At 40.0% G+C, this 24,572-nt stretch overlaps 1 protein-coding gene across 2 annotated transcripts in view; it reads left to right on the top strand.

Moving 5' to 3' along the window:
* Positions 1–24,572, top strand: part of LAMA4 (laminin subunit alpha 4) — a 142,180-nt gene that overhangs the window by 14,203 nt on the left and 103,405 nt on the right. For both annotated transcript variants that reach the window (XM_077779991.1, XM_077779990.1), the window contains exon 2: positions 21,798–21,899. In XM_077779991.1, the coding sequence (XP_077636117.1) occupies positions 21,798–21,899 (102 nt within the window). The remainder of the gene's footprint in view (positions 1–21,797; positions 21,900–24,572) is intronic.

Genomic DNA, 24,572 nt, shown 5'->3' with positions numbered 1-24,572 from the left:
TCTCCAAAATGTTACCCCAAATGTCGTCCAAATCAGCGTCTCCTAGGTGGTTTCCCAGTGGGGCGCACACCTGCCTCAGGGCCACTCCGTGCTGCTGATTGCACAAAGCCGTTGACGTTCCAAGCACCTCTACAGCTGTGCCAAACACGAGCTAGAAATCTCTAAACAATTGGTACTCTCCTGAGAGATATTTTTATGCTTCCTGTTCCTTGTTTGATGATATTTTTGGCCCTTTCCCAGGAAATAAGGAAATTCCAGTTTTGTCTCAGTTATTACCTGGGGGTACTCAGGACGCCTAACAAAGGAGTTTTGGAAAGAGAATAGGGTGGTAGCGAGTAGACCAGAAAACTGGTCTCTTTGATCCTCATAGGAATGGTCAGATGTTTGCTTGGTTTTTATTTTTTAATCCAATTATTCCTTCACCATTAACATCATCTTGTTCTAAAACTTATCCAAAACGTCATCTCTCGCTAAACTACAGTTTCTTACCCGCACCCTGAGGTAAAAAGATTGCTCTTAGTCTTAGTTTTCCCTCCCTCGACCCAGCATTGCACCCGTCTGTGGTCCTTTCTCTCCAAAGGCCAAAATGCTTCCACATAAATGTTATGTCTGTGAAAAGGGAGAAAATCAATATTAAAAACTGTACTTTATCTATACTTTTTCTCTTGAATAAAAATAGTGACACCTTAAGCATTTTACCATGTCATGAAGGCAATCTTCAGTTTGTTTTATTTTGCTTTATGATGTTCATGCAGAACCCATCTTCCAATGAGTTAGGGAAACTTTCTATATCTTGAAATATAGCTTGAAGAGTTTAGCTTTTAAAAAACTTCTGAGGGGCACCTGGGTGGCTCAGTCAGTTAAGCGTCTGACTTTGACTCAGGTCATGATCTCACGGTTTGTGAGTTTGAGCCTCATATCAGGCTTTGTGCTGACAGCTCAGAGCCTGGAGACTGTTTCGGATTCTTTGTCTCGCTCTCTCCCTGCCCCTTCCCCTCTCGCGCTCTGTCTTTCTGTGTCTCTTAAAATAATAAACATTTTTAAAACAAGCTATTGATATTAGGGCACTCGGCTGGTTCAGTCAGAGAAGCATCTGACTCTTGATCTTGGGATCGTGAGTTTGAGCCTCACACTGGGTGTAGAGATTAGTAAGAAAAATAAATAAATATTTTTTAGAAAGCTACTGATATTGGACAAACGTTATTCCCCACTGCCAAACACTGTAATTTTCGATGACTACCAACTCAATTGGAAAAGAATGTTAATACTTATGATGTTTCCATGGTCTACAAGGTGTATTCCTGCATCTTTCCACCTTTATTCCTTGCAACCACCTTACAAAACAGGCAGGCCATGGGTTATTAATCTGATTTATGGGAACATGGAGATGTCAAATGATGTTCCCAAGGTCTCACAGCACATAACCTTATTGAGACCACAAGGAATTATAGACTGTTTTGATGGGAAGAGGAATCATTATGTCACTAATGTCATTGAAAGAGAAGGAAATGAGACAAAATTTAGACACTTCCTCAAGGTCCCACAGCAAGTTTCTAGGGCTGGGGCCAGAGCCGAGTTTCCTGGCGCTTGGAGCAGTCGTCTTGCCCTGCATCGCAGCATGAGCACCATCACCCGAATGAGTAAGAGGGGGAAGAACACCAGGAGACCCGTGTGTGGGCACATTAAACACCCTGGGTCAGACAAAGGCATATCTGCGTTTACTTTCTTGTTATGCCTTATGCCACCACCTCTGCCTTAGTCCTGAGTAATTTAGAAGGTCTCTAAGGCTTTTGGTCATTATATTTATCCCAATGTTGAATTTAATTTATCACCACATCATTCATAATTTTTTTCTTTTATTTCAGAGATTTTTGCCTTGGCTCCCTATGGCTATTGACCCCTTAAGTTATGCTTTCAGCACCAATACTTAGAAAACTTCTGAGGGCAATAAGATTCCAGAATTTCCGGCTAGAGTTTTCTGATGNTATTTCTAAAAGTAAACAATAACGCTTTTGTTTCAAAGCAATTGTAGAGCTAATAAGAAAAATTCCCAGGCCACATCATGCATCATGTCTGCCACGCCCCCTGCACAGGAGCGTCATTCAGGTTTCCACATGACTTTAAGAAATTCCCCTACTTGGGGCGCCTGGGTGGCTTAGTCGGTTAAGCGTCCGACTTTCCCTTAGGTCATGATCTCGCGGTTCGTGGGTTCGAGCCCCGCGTCGGGCTCTGTGCTGACTGCCAGCTCAGAGCCTGGAGCCTGTTTCAGTTTGTGACTCCCTCTCTCTCTGACCCTCCCCTGCTCACGCTGTCTCTCTCTCTCTCCTAGAAATAAATAAAAATATTAAAAAAAAAAAAAAAAAGAAATTCCCCTACCATGCAGCAGAACAACTGTAACATGAAAAACTAATGAGGAAAATGAAATGTGGGAGAGCACCAAGGCAGTCCACTCTGGCCAACACAGCCCACTGTGACCTTCCCAGCCTGCTTTGTGACAGCTCCGAGCTCCATCTCCTTTACCTTCATTAGTCCCTGTTTCAAAAATAAGATGCTCCACGTCCCAGCAGAACTATAGTTGGTGAAATCCAGGGACTGCCCCATGAGGAATGTCTGTTCAGATGTGTCCTGAATCTGATAACGACCGTTTCCGGGGGGTGCTGATCTTTGTGGTCAGCAAAAGAGGAAGATCTGTGGGAGGCAGAACAGCTCTTAACTGCTGCCCACTCAATGGTCCATTTTCCAAATGGCGGGCACCATCACCCCTTGTCCTTCCCCTTGGTCTTTGATGTGAGGAGGATCTCAGTAAGGTGAGAATAATGTTGTATTTCAGGTGATACAAGTATCAGGTGATACAAGATTAAGGTCAGAGTCATAATCTTTATGAGGGAAGTATGATGTACTTTGTAAGGTGTTTAAAAATCTCTTGTTTTTGTTAAAGGGCTGGATTCTCCCTACTCTCAGAGAAGATTTGTGATTATTTTGGCAGATGCACCACATTTTTCCTGTGACCTGTGTTTTTGGACCTTCAATTTATCAAAATGTTCAGTGGAAATAAGCATTTCATTGTTGTTTTTTTCCGTAGAGCATCTCTTTGTCTGCTCTTCCATTTTAGTTATTTTGAAAGCAAACAAGTGTATGACCCTATTTTAGTTTTAAGATATATCTTCATCTCAGATTATCTAAACTCTCTTGATTTTACTTTGATTACAATCTCTCTCCGTTTTTAATCTGCTAACATAAGCTCATATTCAACTAGAAAATGTGCTTTCTCCTCAAAGTCATGAGTCAGCATGGATTTCCTTCAAGCTTAGTTCAAATCATCTGAACTAAGAAATTTACAAACTTCAAAAAGGAAAAAAAAACTGAAATAGTAGTTGAGGCTTTAAATGAGGACAGTTTTCTGCTCTATTTCAGCTGCTCAGAGACCGGGCTGCTGACAATAGAGTATTGAAAACCAAGTGTACCAGGCTCTTGCTGTAATTCTTGGTGGGTTCTGAGTAAATTAAGTTAATCTTAGAGCTACTCAGAGGGTCAGAAAACCAGGCATTTCTACCATCCTTTTTTAGCTCTCACTTTGGGCAAATTTCACTAGATAGCTAAATGAAAAAAGGATAATAAAAAATATTCTCTTTTTATAGTTGAATGACGTTCTCCCTATGCATCAATGATAACTTGGAAATTATTGCCACTTCCAGACTTCCTATGTTTAAAGCCACATGAGAGCCTCTCATGGAGTTCTGAGGACCACAAAGAATTATTGAGGCTTCTAGGCATACTTATCACTTACTCTGGGGTTTAGGGTATGCCTCTGATATTATCTACAGTGTTTGAACAGAGAGAGTCGTATCTCTGTGTGAGTACAGTGTAAGCAAGAAGGTTGCGGAAGATGTCACATGGGTTTAATGGTGATATTAAACTAATCTTTCCAAGGAATGTCCCAGAAAGTAGAACAATAATATGTCCATTTTGTAGATTGAAGTGGATTATTGAAGTAGATTGAAGTAGATTATTACCAGGCATGAAGAATATCTACTTTGAGCAAAAACAAACAAACAAAACCAAACAAAACAAAACAGAAGGAATACAAGTTTTAGCCGTTGTACCTTATGGGGACTGACTAAAAACTGCTCTATGCTTTCCAGCCTTTCAGATCCAGCTTTCCTCCTAAAAACAAAACAAAACAAAACAAACAAACAAACAAACAAACAACAACAAAACTCCACACAATAGTCACCTCTTCTGAAGAACCATCCTTGAGGTGTGTCCCCCCCCTGCCCACTCCCAAGGTAAAAGTCATCTCTCCTGGGATACCTGGGTAGCTCAGTCAGTTAAGAGTCCGATTATTGGTTTCGGCTCAGGTCATGATCTCAGAGTTCCTGGGACCAAGCCCCATGTTGGGCTACTTTGGATGGATTGTTTCTCTTTTTCTGTCTTTCTCTCAAAAAATAAATAAATAAACTTAAAAAAAATAATCTTTCCTTCTTCAGTCTCTCAGTATATCTCTGTACCTCTCCCACTACACTATGATTCTTAGTATGTTCCACCCTACCTTTATGGTAAGTTACACATGCCCCCATTAAACCCCTGGAGGCCAGCAGTGTCCATTATTCATCTTCTGATTCTCCAGATTGCCTTGCAAAGTGCCTTCAATATGAAGTGCTCAAAAAAATAATAACTTACGCATCTCTCACTTATTCATCAAATGCCTGCTTTGTGCTACACTCTCAACTAGGTATCAGGTAAATAGCAGTACATTAAACAAAAAAACAGAAAGAATAAATGACCATACCAAATACTGAAAGCCAAAACAGTGCCGAGTTTTTTGTTTGTGGCATATGCACATTCTGACACAATTCTGTCTATAATTCTGGTGGCCCAATTGGCATTCAGCTTGATATCAATAGTGAGCCGTGGCGTCCCTACGCTGTTCGTTCCAGGCGCTCTGCTCTGCGGGTGAGAATGCCTTTTAAGCTAAAAGCTTTGTCTTTCCCACTGTATATGGAAAAATTGACTATGCAGTTTCATAGAGAAGGTCTAGCTAAGAAATGTTTATATTGGAACAAGCCCCATCTCTAAATCTGGGCTTGTTGCTGAATGGTATTTTGTTTCCTTGGATCAGGGAAGGGGTCTGGAAACATCTGTAACTCAAGTATTGTTTTAAAATCAGCACAACTTTCCCCCCTCAAATGACAGATAACAGAATTACTTTAAATCAAACACCCTCAACCTTCCCCATCCATTTCCTTTCACAAATGTGTATTATTTTGTTGTCATTAAAGTAGCTGTGCATAGAATAGATTTGTAGCATTCTGCACATTGTCAGCTACTTTGCCCTCCTCTTCCTTCCATGCTAGTTTGTATCCTTTTCACTTGTGTAAGTGTGCTGTAGCATAGTAGCTATCATCATTACAGTAGTTATTTGGGGGCAGATTTTTAAAGCTATACATAGCATCAGATAGTAAAACGATTCTGAAACTATCCTCAGAATCTTTACTAAAAAGAAAGGTACAGATTGCTTGTTCCATTTATAAATGTAAACTTGAATGAAGTAAAGTTTGAAATTAAACGGTGTTTTGCCAAAATTACGAAATAAACTGTTAAGGGGAGGCAAGCTGGGGACAAAAAATTCCTAGGAAATAATCCCAAATAATATGAATAGGATGGAAATCCTGTACTAATTCTGAATATGATTAATGTTCTAAAATGAATTGAAGTAGCTTATGGACAGTTCACAATACAGTTAAAATTTTGTGAGTATAGATTTACCAGTTACTGGTAAAGGTTTGTTTTTTGTTTTTTGTTTTAATTAGCCTCCCACATTATGGAGCTAAATGTTCAGGATGGTAACTCTTTTCCCATGATTTCTGTAAGCACTTGGTGTTGGATACATTTGTTTATTTATGAACTGTTTGAAAATGGCCCTGTCATCAGAGTCCCTAAACAGACTTCGATCTTGCCCTGAAAATTCATTCTTCTGAGACTCTTAGACACTTGACAAATAGCAGAGAAGTAAAATATTTGCTTAATGAATTCTGCTGCTCACATTTTACACATAAGATCACTTGGGGGTAGAGTCTCATTGTCATTTGCCTCATTAAATATGCCTCATAAGATATATCAACCTTGCAGCGTGCAGGGTTCAACAAACAATTCCAAATTTGGAGCCAATCACAAGCCTGTGGGATTTAGCCCCCTTCAGTGTTGAAAGACAAAGGTGCTGCTTTCATGGTTCAGTCAAAATTATAGTGATGGCATTTTATTAGTACAATTTATGGGTCATAGTCTTCCTGTTAGTTGGGGCCAGACATGTCAAGCTGCCATACATTCTGCCTAACCAGACATCTGCTTCTTATTCATAAGGGGAAACACCTGCACACATGTTGATGTATATTACACAAAGGGGCATCCTTTCCCAAGGCCCATTGTCAGATCCCTCCCATGGAACAAGAGAGGTGTCAAGGACACAGCTGGACGTCTTACAATCAGCTTCTAACAAGGGTTGACCTCTCTAATGAGTAATCTGCATTATTTGCTTCACAGTCCATTTCTATCTGCACTACCCAGAAACTGTTAAAAATGGAAACACTGGCTATAAATTATTATAGTTAATAATAATTGTCATATGCCAAGTCGAGTAATTACAGAGGACTGACAAGCAATGCGTCTTTTCTTGAATGCGTCCCACACTCAAAGCCAACCTGAAAAAGGCTTAAAAGTGTTCTCTCTCATCACCTTCCCTCACTTATCCATCCCACCCCACCCTCACACCTTCACCCATCCTGTCTGGGGATCGGTATTAAGACCTTTTGATGATGTTGGCAATTACCTGTGAAATAAGATGGTACTAGCAGAATAACTTTAATAAGATGCTTGTCAAATCTGATAACCATCTGATAACCATAAGATAACGCGTGCCCACGTGAGAGAGAGAGAGAGAATGAGAATGAGCAGGGGAGGCACAGAGGGGGAGAGAGTCCTAAGCAGGTTCAGTGCTGTTAGCATAGATCCCAGTGTGGGGCTCCATCCCACAAACTGTGAGATCATCACCTGAATCAAAATCAAGAGTCTAACACTCAACTGACTGAGCCCCCCAGGTACCCCAAGCAGAGTTGATTTTTATCCCAGATATACTTGTAAAAGGCAGAGGAGGACAGTGTGGGCTGGTCTGCAATCCAGAAGAGATGTGAGTTTCCACAACACCCTTGAAATTCTCAACATCATTTTCTTCATCATCATCAAGAAGTGTTGCTTAGCAGAAAGAGCACTAAGGGCTGCATTAACACGCTCTATGTAAATGACTTCTGTTAAGTCACTTATTTCTCCACGTCTCAGTTTTGTCACATTTAAAATGAGGGGCTAGACAGGTAATCAATAATATCCTCACCAGCTCTCAAATGCTGTGATTCTATAACACCAAGATACATTCAGTATGTATTTATTAAACGCCTGCTATGCAAGGCACTGAGGACACAATGATAAATCAGACAAATCCAGTTTCTGTTCGTGGGGAGTTGAGTCTTCTGGGGAGGAAAGATAATGCACCAGTAACTTCTGGTGTCATTGCTGAGCTGTGTGCCAGAAAGAAAGAGTTACAACTCACTGCGGGGCCACCAGTTAAAACAGGTAACTGTGACATAGACATGTTGAAAAGGAAACGAGGAAGCTAGTAGCTATTGAACCCCTTGCATGTCCTTCTGTTGGGCGTTAAATGCACAATATTAGCTAATCCTCAGAACCACCCTAGGAAACAATATGGTGGCCACTCTTTTTTTTTTTTTTTTTTTTTTTTAAGCAAGGGAAACTGAGAACCTAGCGTTAAATAGCCGGGGTGGTAGAACTGGAACTGGAATCCAGATGACCTCATACTTTCCGCTGCACCAAGTTGTCTCCAAAGGATGTGACTCTAGGTAACTATGGCTGCTGTGAGGGATAGATGGTAGTGTTTCACATCAATGCACATGGGAGAGAAATCAGCGAGGTCTAAAGCTGGGGGTATCCTAAATGCAAGCATACTTGGAGGAGAAATTGATACACTCACTCAATAAATACTTCCTGAATGACTGCCAGATGGAGAATTAACAAATGGAAACTTGAACATGGAGACATATGTGTGCATTTCTTAAAATGCTAGAGTGGATTTCCATCATATTCTGACAGTGTGTGGGGCAAAATCTAAAGAACAATGACCTAAAGTTATGTATTTGTATGTAGAGAGGCAAGGAGAATTTATCAGCCATTGAAAGAAGAAGAAAGAAAAAAGAACACGTTGAAAGGAAACTACCCCCCTCCCCCATGAAATGCTCTTTATTACCTGATTTAACAATTGATTCACTGCACTTATATTGAGAGCCCCAAAACTGATTACTTGAAAGCCATCCTACCTTTGAATACAAATTCTTATCTATTTGGATTTCCTAGAAATATCCTCCATCAACTGAACAGAGGGGAAATGTCACTTTTTTCAGATTGTTATAAATTATGATAGAAAGGGCCCAAATACACAAAGTGCAGTCTGTCTTTAGATAGTACGGTTAGACCCCCAAGTGGATAGAATTCAATTTGTTATCTCTTTTCAATCTGTTACCTGCTACTCCAAAAACATTCCTTGTAAGAGAAATTTGTATCCGTGCTTCTTCCTGACGACGGCCCCTGGTGGCACCACTTAAACATCTGTTGTCACAGCCACACTGGTGCTCAGAATAATTATAGCTAAGAAGACCTTTCGCCTTCAACAAAAAAATAGTTCTCTTCTAAGAGTTGAGTAAATTTATATGAAATGTAAAGTTGAGCTCAGGATGTTGGAGAGATAATGAGGGTCAACATCATTTTGTCTGTTTACAGAGACGATGCCTAAGGAAGGCTGAGGAACCGGGCTCTCTAGGAAGGAGACACAGTGATCTCCCCCAACAAAGACAGTGAGGAAGGGGCCAGGAAGCAGGTGTGATTAAAAAGCACCTGGATATAAATAATCCCAAACTTCCGGCCTAATTTTAGCTCAGCACACACCTTCACAGTGATTTCTGGGGTCACATTTACTAGTTTTCTAACAGAAGCCAAGTTTGATTCTGTTTTGGGGTTTCAAAACCATCCTCACTGGTAAATTAACATTTAAAAAAAACTTTTTTAATGTTTCATTTATTTCTGAGAGAGAGAGAGAGAGAGAGAGACAGCGTGAGCAGGGAAGGGTCAGAGAGAGAGGGAGACACAGAATCTGAAGCAGGCTCCAGGCTCTGAGCTTGCTGTCAGCATAGAGCCAGATGCAGGGCCCGAACCCACTAACTGTGAGATCATGACCTGAGCTGAAGTCAGTCAACTGACTGAGCCACTCAGGCGCCCCTTAACATTTTTTAATGAGCCTTCAAAGATTTGGTAAGAAAACCAACTTAGTTATTTGAAAGAGGCGTTGGCCTAGGACTCTCTGAAAAAGAAAGTCAATCAAATGTCATTTCACACATCTGCTGGACCATTAAGCAGTCCCCAGACAAAGAGCTGGCATGTCAGCTATTTCCTACTGCTGCTTGAGCGTCTGCTCCCGCAACGCTCCCGGAGTGATGGTGTGCTGGTTACTCGTCACCTGCTCTCCTCCACTCCCCCCAGACCCCAGCTTGTCCCCACCTGACTGCCTCACTCTGCCCGCAGAGGCCCACACTTGCAGACTGAAATACCCCTGTTCCTTCGCTGAACCAGAAAACAGGAGAAGGGAGAGGTGGGAGGTTCTGCCTGTGCCCTCTCTGCCTTAAGCACTGCCTCCTGGGCAGAAGCTATGGCCCCGAAAGAGTACAGAGTCCGTGGTGGGCTCTCCACAGCTCCGCCCCAACCTGCGTTAGTGTAACCACATTTTTTCGCTCCCTGGGACCTAGGTGTGGTAGATATTTGTTCCCATTGCCCTTCCATGTCTTGCTGCCTTCACTTTCTCACATTTCCTTTGAACCCTGTGAAGGGAATTCTGCTTCATGCTGGGCGCCTGATGACTGACTGTGTGGATGGACAGGCTCTCTTTGGAAATTCATGGCTTTTTCCATTTCCTTTCTGGTGGGGGAATACTTCCCAAAAGCATCTGCTGCAATTAGCTGTTTTAATTCACAGGCTATTTTACTTTCATGGAAGGGAACAATGAAGAAGAGATTATACCCAAAAAATTAGGCAAAGAACATAATCTTGGTTTCCACATAATGGAAGAGCATAACCTTAAATTTCACAATTCAACTCCATTTGGTTTGAATCACTGCTCACTCTTTCCCTCTTCCCCTTTTCATCTTCAAGCCAGCTGGAGAGGCCGACCGTTAGCCCAGCCAGTGGGTCACTCTGCCATGTTCTGCCAATCTAAAGCCAGAAGTGGGTGGGACTCCCACTTATTAGCTGTACTTGTCCCTCAGGAGACAGAGTTCTTCGAATTTGGACCCCAACTCCCCTTTTAGAACAGAAAACTAGCCTGTAAATTCTCCTCCTTGAATTTTAAAATTTAGTTTCTCAATCCTTGGAAAATGGGAGTACCATGCACTATTTTGAGAATCTTTTACCTCTGCCTTAAATTATACATCCCAACTAGAATAAATAAGCCCCCCAAAAAGTACTCCAAATTGCACAGGTAGCCTAGAACGTGGAGCCTTACTGCCGGAATGAGTTAGTTAGTGGAAATCAGGCTAAATAGTCTTTTAAACCTTTGAGAAAAACCTAAGAGCGGATGCATGTTTTAACTAAGACAGACATATAGACACATGAAAGGCTTCTCCATGGGATGTGGTAGTGACTAGCTGTAAGATGAAAAACAAAGGAAGGACAAATTAAGAAAGGAATGTTCTTATGCTTATTTTTTTAACTCTGTCTAACGATCATGGTACATAAAGTGAATAACAAGGAAGTTGAGGAAATTATACACAAGCATCTGAATCTATTGTCAAGACACATTAGTCACTTCCCAGGATGATGTTTTAGAGACCTCATGAGCTCTAGACATGGAAATCCAAAATCCAGCCGACCTAAGTGTAATCTTTTGTTTCTCTTTCATGTATTCTTCCTTTTACTCTTTCATGAGCACTGTGTGCCCTCGATGGAGCTCAAGAAATAAAACATTGCCGGTACATATTCTTTCTCAAACCCCTCCTTTACCATTAAATGGCCTGATTTCTTAGATTCTCATTCATATCTTATATTTTTCTTTATATGTGTGTGTCCCTGCACAGGGTATAGCATAATATTATTTTACATGTCTCCAAATGCAGTATAAATATAGTGTTTCTGTTCTGCAGCTGTTTTTCTTTCTTCAGTAATATATTTTTAAAAATTCAATCATGACTGAAGATCTTTACTTGTGAGATTTGCCCAAAGCTCTCCAAAGTTTCTACACTGTTTGTGTACACTTGATTCCTTTGTTACAGATTCAAATCCACTTTTTTCAACTAATGTATTTTCAAAATCTACTTGTCATTTGCTAACGACTCTGATAGTTGATGGGGATATAAAGATGAACATGATACTATTCCTTTTTTTTTTAATGTTTATTTTTGAGACAGTGACAGAGACAGGATATGAGTGGAAGAGGGGTAGAGAGAGAGGGAGGCACAGAATCTGAAGCAAGCTCCAGGCTCCAAGCTGTCAGCACAGAGCCCAACGCGGGGCTTGAACCCACAAACTGTGAGATCATTACCTGAGCCAAAGTCAGACACTTAACCGACTAAGCCACCCAGGTGCCCCTATACTATTCCTGTTCTCAAAGGGCTCACGGTGATTTCAAAGAGGCAGAGGTACAAATTCAAAACTGTAATAGCATGTTCCATGTGCTCTAACAAGATGTGTGCAGAGTACCATGAGAACACAGAAGAAAAGTGACTGAGTCTGAGACTAAGGAAAAGATTCTTAAGTGATGGAGAGGAGAAAGGCACCCCAAACCTCTTGTGCAAAGTCACCATGGTCAAGAGAATGGTATATTGAGCGGGAGAGTGGAAATATGTAGCTTAAATAGAGCATAAAGTGCACAGGTTGACCATAAAGGAGAGGTTGGGTTGAACTTTGAAAGGAGCCTTGTACATCAGGCTAAAGAAGGTTATTTACTCATGTAGGCAATGAATGAAGAGCCACTGGGAGTTTTGAAGCAGAAAAGTAGTATTATAAGGTTTCTTAAAATTAATTCTGGTAATAGAGAATGAACTGCAAGGGAGAAAGTCTGGTGACCAAGAAAGTAGGGTAGAGACTATTATAATAATCCAGGAGATAAACACCAAGATCCTGAACTAAACAGTGATTTGTGGAACAAGGAGAAGGCTCATGTTGGTAAACATATCAGAGCTAGAGTATAAACTCTATGAGGTAGCAGCATACAAAGGGTGGCAGGACGTGGGAACTGTCTAACCCAGGTGGAGGCCATGAGGGGCACACTGTGTATAGAGAATTTTAAAACAATCATAAAACTTGCTGAACCACAGTCTGCTTTTCATTATCCCCATGTGCCAACGTTTCTAAACAATGTCAATGACAAAATTCTCCTCCCTTAAAAAAAAAATCTTTTGTTGTCTAAGTTCTATGCAGTTGCTGTGGTTACCAGTGAGTTTTAATAATATAACAAATATGTACACTTCAAATTAGCACATTCTGATTACTTAACCTTTAATAAACATTGCATTCTACATAGAAATTAATTCAGGGAACTCCCAGTCAGTCCTACAGTCCCCCCGGATACAGATGGAGGTGGTAGTTTAGAGAGTACGTTTACAACAGTTCAGAGTTGTGTAAGGCCCTTTCTGACTTCGGAATTCTAACCTTTGGGGCACCCCATCTGTCTCCAGTTAAGCCATGGATTTGAGATAAACAAGGGTAGCACAGTGGTTGTGAAAAGGAAGACAGAACTTGGGCACTTAACCGTTATCACTCTGTGGGGAAACCATTTACTAATCCTTGCCAGCCAAGTCCATTCTTCTGAAGCATTTCCAAAAATTACATGACTGCAAAATATATGGATACAATTTAAAAATACCAGTCCATTACTTTTTCTTTTTGGTCTATAATCTTTATCTGAGATATAAGAAGAAATATAGATTGGGGAGAGAATATAATAATGCTACTGTGGGACACGTTCAAGTCCATGTGCCTATAGAACTGGAGATGGATTTGTCTAACAGGCACATGGAAACAAGAGTGTGACATAGAAGAGTGAGATCAGAGATATGTAGAGGGACTTGGGAGTCACCAGAATATAGATGGAGAATGAAACTGTGGGACAGGTTGACCTCACAAAGTTTGTAGATGGAAAAGAGAGACCTGGAGGCTATCCTGAAACACATCAACAGTGTGGAGGCAGCAGAGGAAGAGAGACAACACTCCCTTCCCACTGCGCCATCCCCACCCCTCCAAAATACTAAGATGAGCAGGAGAAAAACCTGAAGACAGAATTGTCCTGGAAACGGAGAGAAGCAGGAACTCCAAGGTGGGAATTTCAGCCACGTTAAGTACTAGAATGAAAACAAGTAAGAACTGGAAAAGCAAAGCCACAGAGACATCACCCAAGAGCGTTGTCAGCTCTGCCCTGGCTCCTCTAACAGCCCTTTCATGGTACAGTGGAGACAGAAGCCAGGTGATGGGTAGAGGCATGGGTGGGCATGAAGAAAGCAGAGCCAGTGTGATTGAATTCTCTCTCACATATGAAATTTGGCTGAGCAAATGAAGAGGAAAATGAAGGGGAGGTAGAGCTGAGGGAAGATGTTCTTAGAATCTGAGCCGCAGGGAAGGGGCTGTGCATCCAGCACAGGACCCGGCACCTAATGGTGCTCTGCCTCTTCTCACCCCTATAGGTGCAAATTGATGAATGGTGTGTGAGAGAAGGAGTCCAGGTGATAGCCCAGGGTCAGGTGTATGGGTCCCAGAGCACAGAGAGAGGGTTGATCTTCTCTAATATGAGGAGTGCTATCTCCTCTGAGATGAGCAGAGGAAATTAGAATGTGTCAAGATAAAGATGAATCTTGAGAGGAAAAATAGATAGTATGCAATTTTCTGCCCAGTGACCTCTATTTTGTCATTGAAAGAGGAGGCAAGGTTATCTCCCGAGAATAAATGAGTACAGTAGAGGTGTGGGATGTATTTCTCCTTTCCTACTAATTCACAATAGCATTTCTTCATGATGCATAAACTCCATGGGGAAGAGCATAAGGAAGGGAAAACAGGACGCTAGTCCCATTCTGCTTTACATCTTGAGTGATCTAGGGTGAGGGTAGCACTGAAGTACTAGGGGTACCTCATGACAGAAGCGGTATGTTTACTAGCAAAGGAAACTGATGGAACACTCCAACCAAGCACTACTGCCTTCCCTGGGCACACTGAGAGGAAGCCACCACAAGTTTACAGACAGTGAAGCCTCCCAACTCCTTGTGAAAAGAAAAGGCAATTTAGTCAGACATTTGCAGATGTCTGTGGGCCATTAAATGGTGATGACCAAATTGGAATGTCTATAAAAAGCACTTAACTCAGTGCCTGGTGTCGGTCAATAAATATTAGTTGCTATTATTCATAAGAACCAGTTGAAGATGAGAGAAATGCCTGTCATCTCACAGCATTGATTCCTGCCAAGTGGCTAAGGGCTCCTATAAAAATCCCCTAAATGCCTGTTACTCTGAAGTCACTTCTTTCTACTTGTTCTTATATCCCTTGTACGCCACATCTCTTCCTTTCTTGGAAATGTGTCCGTGGCATTTGCTCCAGTAAATTAAATAAAACTGAGTCAGTTTTCAGATATATAAAAAAAAAATCTGGCAAAGGTTATGTTGTGTAACCATAGCTTGGAAGGCGAGGAGTGAAAAGAACAAGCCAGTTACATGAGATGATGTGAGGAGGACCCAGAGGAGAAAGCCAGATGTTGGATTTTTTTCAAGAATATCAAAGGAAAAATGCCCATTTTGTTATATAAGTGCAATCGCTACTATAAATGAACAACTTAAAAAAGCATTTAAAGTAACTTTTCAAGGAGACAATTAAAGAAATTTTCATCTGTATTAATGGAGATAATCATCCCCAAATCCAGCACTTCAAAAAGAAAATCTTGAGGGCTTTAGGGCTCTAAATTTTCTTGTTTGATCCTTTTAGTTACACAACTAAAGAGAGCCAAGTGTGATAAGTACTTCATCACAGCCTGAGCCTGTTGGTATCTACAGTCCTAACAACATTTGATTGAGTACGTGGTTTGGGAAAGTTATTTGAGATCTTTGGAGGGGGCACTGGTTTCCCTACCCAAGAGAATACTCACAAGGTCCATTAAAGTGCTGAGGAATAGCCACACTAATGCCATGTAAATGCCATGCTAAATACCTCTCCACTTTACAGAATTAAAGGACCTGGCTTAATGGTGGTCAAGACAGCTCTGTGCTTCTCAGAATTCCTCAGACCCTAAATCCTCATCTCTGTTTCGCTGGTGATTAAACAGAGAGCCGGAGTGGTTTGCAAGCTGGCCAATGCACAGCCGACACGGGTCCTGAGCAACAGGCTCAAAGGTAGCCCCGACAGCCAACTAGGAGACACTAGCACCGCAGTCTGTGTTTGGCAATGCCCTAGCTGTATTATGCCAATTATAAGAAGAAATGCCTTTCAACTGGATAAACCTCTGAAGAATGTTGAAACCACTTTCCTAATCAAGCTATGGTGAAATCACTGTCAAAATCTAAAAATTAACTTCACCTATTAAAATGTGGGGAATTTCAGTTACGCAAACAAGAGCTTAAAGAGACCCAGGGGAGGATATGTGGGTAATTCTGTCCACTTTCAAGTAAAATCAATCAAGAAGTCAACTTCTTGGTAACTGTAGCACATTGCATGATGCCTTTAGCCTATTTTGGCACTTTGATATAGTTTTGTGTATGAACAACCAAGATGTGTTAAGCCCTACTTGAAAAAACATAGAACCAAAAGTTAACTTATCTTAAGATATCTTGCCTGATATCTTAATGGACTGCTTTCCATTCCAGATACTTTATCATTTATTTTTATAGACACAGAAAAAATGGACTGTGAGATGCTCACCTTTGTAATAAATTCATGTTTTCAGAAGTTGCTCCTCCCCAGCAGAGGCTAAGTTGATATTTTTGACTAGATCGTCTCCCTCTATTTTAATCATCCCATTAAAAGAGCTCTGAATACAGATTAAGCCTGCCCAAGTTTTAAGCAGATGAAGTCAGCATTTTGTAAGATGCATAGACTCAGAGTAAAGGCATAATAGTGAGCATAGTATTCAATCTTAAAGTGACTTTTATTATTCACTTTAAAAAATGGAATCCACTAAAACTAAAACTAGAGATAAAATCACTGTTGCCTAGAAACAAGGAGCAAAGTAGATTCATTATATACATATAAAAACCCAAGCAGAAAGATAATTGAATGTAGGCTATTAAATTTGAAGAATACTAATTTGAAGGTAGCAATGACTCTGGACACAAGTGAATGAATTCAGAGAGGCTTTTGGTTTGGGGCATTTTTTAAAAAATGCTTTCTACATTGAACCTCAGTAAATTAAAGCAAAACTGATGAATCAAAATTCTAAAAGTCTAATTCAGAAGACAAGATGAGTTGATATTTGTAAAATGTCTGTAAATCCTTGATTCAATTGCCTTCTGCAATGATATCAACATATACTGTCATTCCCAGTTCCTTTAAATATATGTGGTACACGGTTATGTTACACTAATTTCTTCTTAAAGTTCCATCCAATTTCTATAAATGTAAAATCAGTCAGATATACATACATTGACTTTTATTCAAAGCAAGACATCATACTAATGATGACAAAGTAAGCAAATGGCAATCTTCACCCTTATTCTTTGAAGAGGGAAGTAAATGCTATTGATTGATCTAATCAGTGTTCGAGTGAGACAAGCTGTAATAATATAGTAGCTAATAATGGAGAGCTGTGAAAAGTCTACAAATGATTTAGTGGAAAGTAATTTGTCAAAATGACAAGTGAGCTGAAGTAAATTGTTTAAAGAGTAGATATTCCCTTTCAATGGTTTTCATATATTAATAACTTTATATATTTTAAGCATATGCCTATTTTATAAGATTTTTTCTGGAGTTTAAAGAAAAGATTTTACATTTTTATACATTTAAACCTGCTTTGGGGGCGCCTGGGTGGCTCAGTGGGTTAAACCTGCTTTGGACTCCTTGTAGCAGCAAATATTTGGAAATAACCTAAATGTCCAACAAAAGGGGTTTGGTTAATATATATTAATGGTATACCAGATGATTAAGAGCTCAAACCCAGGAGTCAAACAAAGAATCTAAATCCTAGGCCCACCATTTCTCATATGTGTCACTTGGTCTGTATAAAAAGTCCCGTAAGCTACAGAAACTCATCTATAAATTGTAGGTGACTGCTATTACCTTCATGGGCTATTGTGGGGTAAAATGAGATAAGTATACAACATGACCAATGCAGTAATATTTATGTTCAGTTAATTAAAGTTTCGATTAAACTTCTTCCTTCCTCCCTCCCTCCCTCCCCCCCTCCCTCCTTTCTTTTTTTCTTTCTTTCTTTCTTTCTTTCTTTCTTTCTTTCCTTCTTTCTTTCTTTCTTTTCTTTCTTTCATCTTTCTCTTTTGTTTTTGTGAGAGGCGGCATGTTATAGTAGAGAAAGGACAAGATTTGGATCAATCTGAACTCCTTATAAAGTTGTGTGACATCAGATACATTTTTTATTTTCTCTGATCCTCGGTTTGTTCATTTCTAAAATTCAGATACTTAACACCGCATGCACAGAGTTGTTGCAAACAGCAAATGTTATCATATGGATGAAGCCTAGGTACCAAGGCCATCAATGAATTACAGCTACACTATACTTACCTTCATTATTATCATCATTATCCTTGTTATTATTTTTTATTTTTTAAGGCCTTGGCACCATCCCAGGCAATATAAATCTTCCGAATGCTCTCAGATCAGCCACTCATGTTCATATAGTCATATGCTATCGGTCAGGTCTTCTCACATGAGCAAAAGTNATATATATATATATATATATATATATATATATATATATATAAACACCATCTTTGTTTAATAAATTTTGGAGAATATTTCAAAAGAAACCAGGCAGACATTTATTTTCTCTGTGGGAAGACCACTCAGCTTTCAAAGGTCTCTAAATAACACAGATCTTACCATCACTAAGCCAAGAGATTGTTAACCAGAAACCAAACTAAAAATAAGTCTACTTTCATTCCTAAAATTATCTACCTTTTAATAGTATAACAAGGTCAATTTTGCCAGTTTCTACAGAATTTCAAGAAGAGATTTAGTAAAAATTCACAGAAATTTCTGGAGCCATGACAAAATATTTCTCCATAAAAGGAAAAAGATTCTACAGCTCTTCCTTGAGGACATTCAAACTGCTCTTGAACCACTTGAGAATTTACCATTCCAAGAAATCCTCTAAGGTTCTATAACACAAAGGGTCCAAGGTAGCCAGTGCATGTAGTAGTGGCATCAGAAGCTCCCAATGAATGCCCATGGCTTTCATTAGCCTATATGGCCCCTTTACACAAATTTAAAAATGGTGCCTCCCCTCAGGATATATGAATTAGAAAATATAATCTTTTAAGTATACAAAGCCCAGCAGGAAATAAGTTGGCTGAGTTTCCACCCAACCCCACCCTCCCAGCTGGGGGCCAAACGACTGCCCCACATGACCCTGTCCCTGCCTCCTTTTTCTTCCTATGTCCCACAGTTTAAGAGACTGGAGCCAAGGCAATTTCACACAAGGTCAGAGCCTTAGCCTGGGGAGTGGATAAGTGGATAATGACAGACTCTCTGGGTGAAGTCACCTCTTAAACTTGACACAAATAAAGATTTCATTTGGCACGTCCAGTCTAGGCAGTGGCTGCCTGGACCGTGTTGAAAAAGACTGGAGACCAAACCTAGCCCTAGTAGAGAGCAGTGAGTCTATTAGCAGCATAAACCATTGGTTTCCACGAGCACGTATGCTTCAGATTTCCTATCTTGGTCCAAACAATTTAAGTCACAAATATTCACTGAGCAATTAACAGGTACAAAGCACTGTGAGAGATGCTGTAGAGCAATCCTTCCAAACCTGGTCACACTTTGGAATCTTCAGGGGACTTTCTTTTTATTATTTAAATCCAAGTTAGTTAACATATAGTCNACCTAAGCGAAAGTCAGACGCTTAACCAACTAAGCCACCCAGGCGCCCCCCCAACAAGCCTTTTTAATGCCTCTCACCCATTTAGCCCTCCCCTTCACCCAGCACCCCACCAGCAGCCCTCAGTTTGTTCTCTGTATTTAAGAATCTCTTATGATTTATCTCCCTCTCTGTTTTTATCTCATTTTTGCTTCCCTTCCCTTATGTTCATCTGTTTTGTATCTTATATTCTATATGTGAGTGAAGTCCTATGATATTTGTCTTTCTCTGACTGACTTATTTCCTTTAGCATAGTACACTGTAGTTCCATCTGCATGGTTGCAAATGTCAAGATTCCATTCTTTTTGATGGCTGAGTAGTATTCCATTTCTGTCTATCTATCTATCTATCTATCTATCTATCTATATCTGTATGTATGTATGTATGTATGTAGGTAGGTAGGTATATCACATCTTCTTTATTCATTCATCAGTTGATGGGCATTTGGGCTCTTTCTATACTTTGGCTATTGTCAATAGTGCTTCAAACAAATCACCAGATCCTTGTAATTTTCCTATAAATCTAAAGCTATTCTAACTTTACCAACAGAATTTACCAAAACTGTTTATTGCTGTTGTTATTTTGGTTTTTTTTTATGTTGTGTAATTTTATTTTTGTTTTTAAAAAATGGCTCTCTTGATTTAGCTAGGGCCACAAGGACATAAGGGATTAGCTACTGTCATATTCAAAATGATGCATTTATTCAGGGAAAATCTTAATTTTCTTCATCTTCTTCAGAAAGAAAAAGAGGTGCCAAAATGCCCAAAAGGCGTGAACTAATACCAGTTGAGAGCATCTTCACTGAAATTTGATACCTTGGGCCAGAGGAAGGTCCTTGCTACTGTTATGATACAAGTAGATCTTCTTATGTTCTGTTTCCAGGCACCACTACCAGACTCCCTACTACCACTAGCATGCTTTTTTCCTCCTAATACACCTCCAGTCTCTGCCCCACTCATTGGGACTCAAAGCAACTCATAGAGACCAGAATGGTGGTCACAGGAGTTGGGGAATGGGGGAAATGGGGAAAGATTGGTCAAAGGCCACAAATTTCCAGTTACAAGATTATCAAGTTCTGGATATCTAATGGACTGCTCAAGGGTAGTTAATAATACTGTATCATATTCTTGAAAGTTGCTGAGAGAGTAAATCTTAAATGTCCTCATCGCAGAAAGAGAAGTGATAATTATGTGACACAATGGCACCGTTAGCTAAAGCTACCGTGGTCACCATTTTGCCATAGATACACATATGAAATTAGATGGTCTAACTTATATCTTCCTGCAACAGTTTTAGCACCTTTCTCTCTATATTGTTCCCTAGTGGAAATTGAGAAAAACCGCAAATTATCCATTATAAATTATAAATTGGTCCCCTCTCAGTCTTACTTTCTCTCACTTAGAAAGATGGAATTTCTTTTTCTTTTCTTCATGGACAAATGTCATTATTCTCTATTAAACTTCCTCTCAGTTGAATATATTAGATTTTAGTTTTTGGATCCCAACTGGTGGTGTTTTTATACTGTGAATAGTATCTAGTGGCTCTTTCTTTACAGACAAAAAAGCAAGAGGAAATGGGTTTGCATAGCAGTCAGAGGGACTTCAGCCAGATATAATGAAAAATTTCCTGGTGGCCAAGATAGTACAAACTACAATGAGTCAATGAAATGGGGGGTAGGGGGAGGGGTGATGTGAAATCGTCTACTCTGTAAGTTTGTGGAAACAACCCAGATGCTTATCTGTCTGGAATTCTTTAGAAGTAAATCTGTCTGATGGGCAGGGAGTGGACTTCCACGTCTACAATGCCGTTACTGCCTTGCATCATCATGGCATCCTGGAGAAACATATAATACATATTCACAATTCCAATCACATAAATAAGGAACAATCTCACAAAGATTCTCAACCGGAGCATGAATGACATTGGTGGGAGAGAAGTTCATTATTGTGCAGGTTGACACGTGCATCACAAGGTGGTTTAAAGTCGCCAAAACCCACCTAGCACCTCTGAGTCTAATGATTTTGTCACTATAATGAAGGAAAATAATGTGTTCCTCACAGAGCTGTTAGGATAAGTGAAATCTATGTCGCCCACAAAGGACCCGACAAGTGTAAGAACTCATTAACTTCCCTACCTCTCCATTTAAAATTTTAGGATCTGAAAAGATAGATTTTTTTTTTAAGAGCCCAAGCATAAAAGACACAGCACAATACAAGTTGTTATATTATAGCCAGGATTTTCTATATGGTAAGTCTTTATAGGGAGCATGAAGGAATTCTTCATCTTGACTAATTGTCACAGTTTTATTTTGTTTTGTTAGAAAACATCAGAAAATTGCTTTCTCCTTTACTGTTACCTAAAATCATCTTATTCTTCCTTACCATATTAAGACAGTGTTAAAGGTATTTCTATCTTCCTGAAAATTTTTAAAACAGGAGGTGGGGAGGGGCAGATATAGCAAAGAAAATTGGACACATCTCACTGAATGGCAGTATAAATAGTTTATTCTGGTACATTTTGTAAAGAAATATTTAGATAGCTAAATAATCATCTCTCCTTATTCTTCTCAGAAAATATTGACCAAAATAGGCCTTTTCAATCAAGAACATGTTTTTTGTTGTGTCTGTTTCAGAAATGTGGTGCCGGATTCTTTCTCGCCCAGTCAGGAGCATGCTTGCCTTGTGACTGTAACGGTAATTCCAACGAGTGCTTGGATGGTTCTGGATTCTGTGTGGTAAGTTGGGGACAGCCTTCACTTTTCAGATATTTCCTTGGCCTTCTGTGTCTTAAGTGGGGGTAAAATATTCTTCCCAGACCTTGAAGCTACCTAGGAAAGAGCTAATCAAGCTCTCTTTTTATCCTTCACCTTTTACTGTAAAACTCTTCATAGAAACTACTTACGATTGTAAGTGGTCATCGAGGCATTATGATTGTAAGTGGCCATCAAGGCAAATGTCTGACCGTGCACACTGCTCCTGAAGGTGACTGACTGACCACCCGTGGCAGCTGGTTTCTTCCCGCCAACGGTGAAGGGATTGAAAACAATACACAGAGGAGGAAATCGTCATCCAAATTCCTCTGTAATAGTTTAGTTTGCCATATGTTTGGCTTCACTCCACATAAGCCAGGAGAATAAAACAGTTGTTTCATATAGGATATTTTACAGCTTAAGATGGTCAGGTCTACAGATCGAAATTTGTTTAAAATAAAAAGGTTTGACCCAAATAGCTAATAAAAATGAAAGCATTGGCCTTGTGGTCTTTACAATTCTGTGTTTCAGCCCCCAGAGGACCTTTTATTTCCCCTTAACTGGAATGAATTCCTGAATTCCCCAATTACCTGTCCTTCGGTGAAGTATCATAGAGACTTGTGGAGGAGACAAGACAAGCCGTTTAACAAAAAGTGTTTGCCACATCTTTTCTATTCTCACTGAATGGACTGACAACTTCATGAAAATGGTTATTGAAATATTTACTAGAAGTGGCTTTAGTAGAAGTCCCAGGAGGCATTTTGAAAGACTTATGCCCCAAGATCATGTTTCCCATCAGGAGCTATTCTGTGTGGCAGGAAAATTAGATTCTTCAGGATCCTCTGAGGCAGAAGAGGCTTTCCAAAATTGCAAGAGTATTTTTGCATCAACTACAAGAATTCTTAATTAAGTACACCCTATTTACCTCAAAATTAGTATAATTATCCCTATTAAGCAGATCATTTTGATTATAAGTGGCCTCCAAGGTATGCACATGGAAGTGGTATTTTACCCATTGTAAATGCATCACATTAAGATGCAAATTAGAAGATTTCATCTACTTCGAACTAGCAGTTGCCATTTTTCTAGAGATGGAGGGAATGTAGTGGCAAGCACTGGACACTGCCCTATCTTCGTAGTATTTGTTTAGTCCTGGTGTCTCTATCTTCCCCTTCCCCCATCTTTTTAATAACTTACATCCAGGATGTCCTCTGTAGCTGTGTAGGCACACGCAGCTGCCAAAACCTGCCCCTTTCTAAATGCTTCCATCTCCGGTTTCCTGTTATTTTAATCCCAGTGACATTTGAAAAGAAAATCCCATGGATGCACTTGAACTAATGATGTACATCGCTGATAATTTGACCAACTAGAGGCTCTTTGTCATCTGGGTTATTAAAATAGAAGGTGAGAGGGACCAGCAGGCCCATCAGCAGCTGTCAAGCAGCCAGGAAGATGGAAGACTGAAATCAAAGGGCAAAAAGACCCTCCTGCAAGTGCCTGTGAAGAGCTTTGACAAAGCCATGCTTCCTGACCATGACGTTGTCAGAATAGGCGCTATCGTGGTTTTATCTCTAACCTAGACATGAGCCTCTGAATGAGACAGTCATCACATGATTCTTTCATGGCTCCTGGGCTCGAAGTTCTAATACATGTTTGGGAATGGGTTAGGGTGTAAGCTCTTATACGCCAGCTCAAGGAAGCTGCCAATCTTCCGGCAATGATTTTGCTCTGAGACAGAACTTTTAAAAAAGAAAAAAAATAGCCATCCTACTCATCCTAATGGTGAACCCCCTATTCTACCCAGAAGGAAATAACTTTTCCCTTGAAGTAATATATGCTTAATGTAAAAAGCAAACAAAGCAACAATACCCATCTAGACCACATGAAATTCAAAGTGAAAATCACCCACAATCTTATCCCTCAGCACTAAATGTGTATGTGTGTATGTGTGTGTGTGTGTGTGTACATACTTATAAATTTAATTTAGAAAGACAAAGAAAAGGATTAACCTGTATTTAATCAAATGTAAGTAGTGAGTAGAGAGGCTTGCCAATAGAGTAAAAATATGTTGTTATTTAGGCGGCAAATATATTGTCAGTGGTATCCCACTGGAAAAAAACTCAGATTTTTCTGTTTCCTATGGCATCCCCATTCTGGCCTCCTAGTCGAACAGAGCCAGATTTTAGGCTCCTTCCCTGTAGCTCCTCTAGCTCATCCAGTTCTCAGGGCACCAGAGAAGAAGTGGCTCTCAGAGCACTTCCTTACTGCTGACTGTGGGCCCAAGTTTCAATCAGTTCTTACTGTTTGACAGCCTAACTCATTTCTCCCATCTTCCATACACAGTCCCAAATAAAGGCCTTCTTTTATTTCATTTTGTTCTTTTTTTGAAGGCTTCTAATGCCTCTGCTTGCCCTTCCCCAGATGTTTCTAATTCTTCCCCCATTCCAACATCCAATTTCAATATGGCCTTATGTTTTACAGACTACTTTTAAGGAACGAAGCCGTTTGACAATACAATATAGAGTACCCAACGTTATGCTACCATTTTAGACACAGCAAAGAAGCTTAGAGATGTCTCCACAAGAGGGATGCCAACTCTTCAGATGCAGAAAAGTGGCTAAGTGAAAAGTGAATGAAATTCCACATGTATTGGATGTT

Source organism: Crocuta crocuta, unplaced genomic scaffold (genome assembly GCF_008692635.1).
Source record: "Crocuta crocuta isolate KB4526 unplaced genomic scaffold, BGI_CrCroc_1.0 scaffold147, whole genome shotgun sequence".
NCBI classification, from domain to species: domain Eukaryota; kingdom Metazoa; phylum Chordata; class Mammalia; order Carnivora; family Hyaenidae; genus Crocuta; species Crocuta crocuta.
This window is presented reverse-complemented; position numbering and strand designations above follow the sequence as displayed.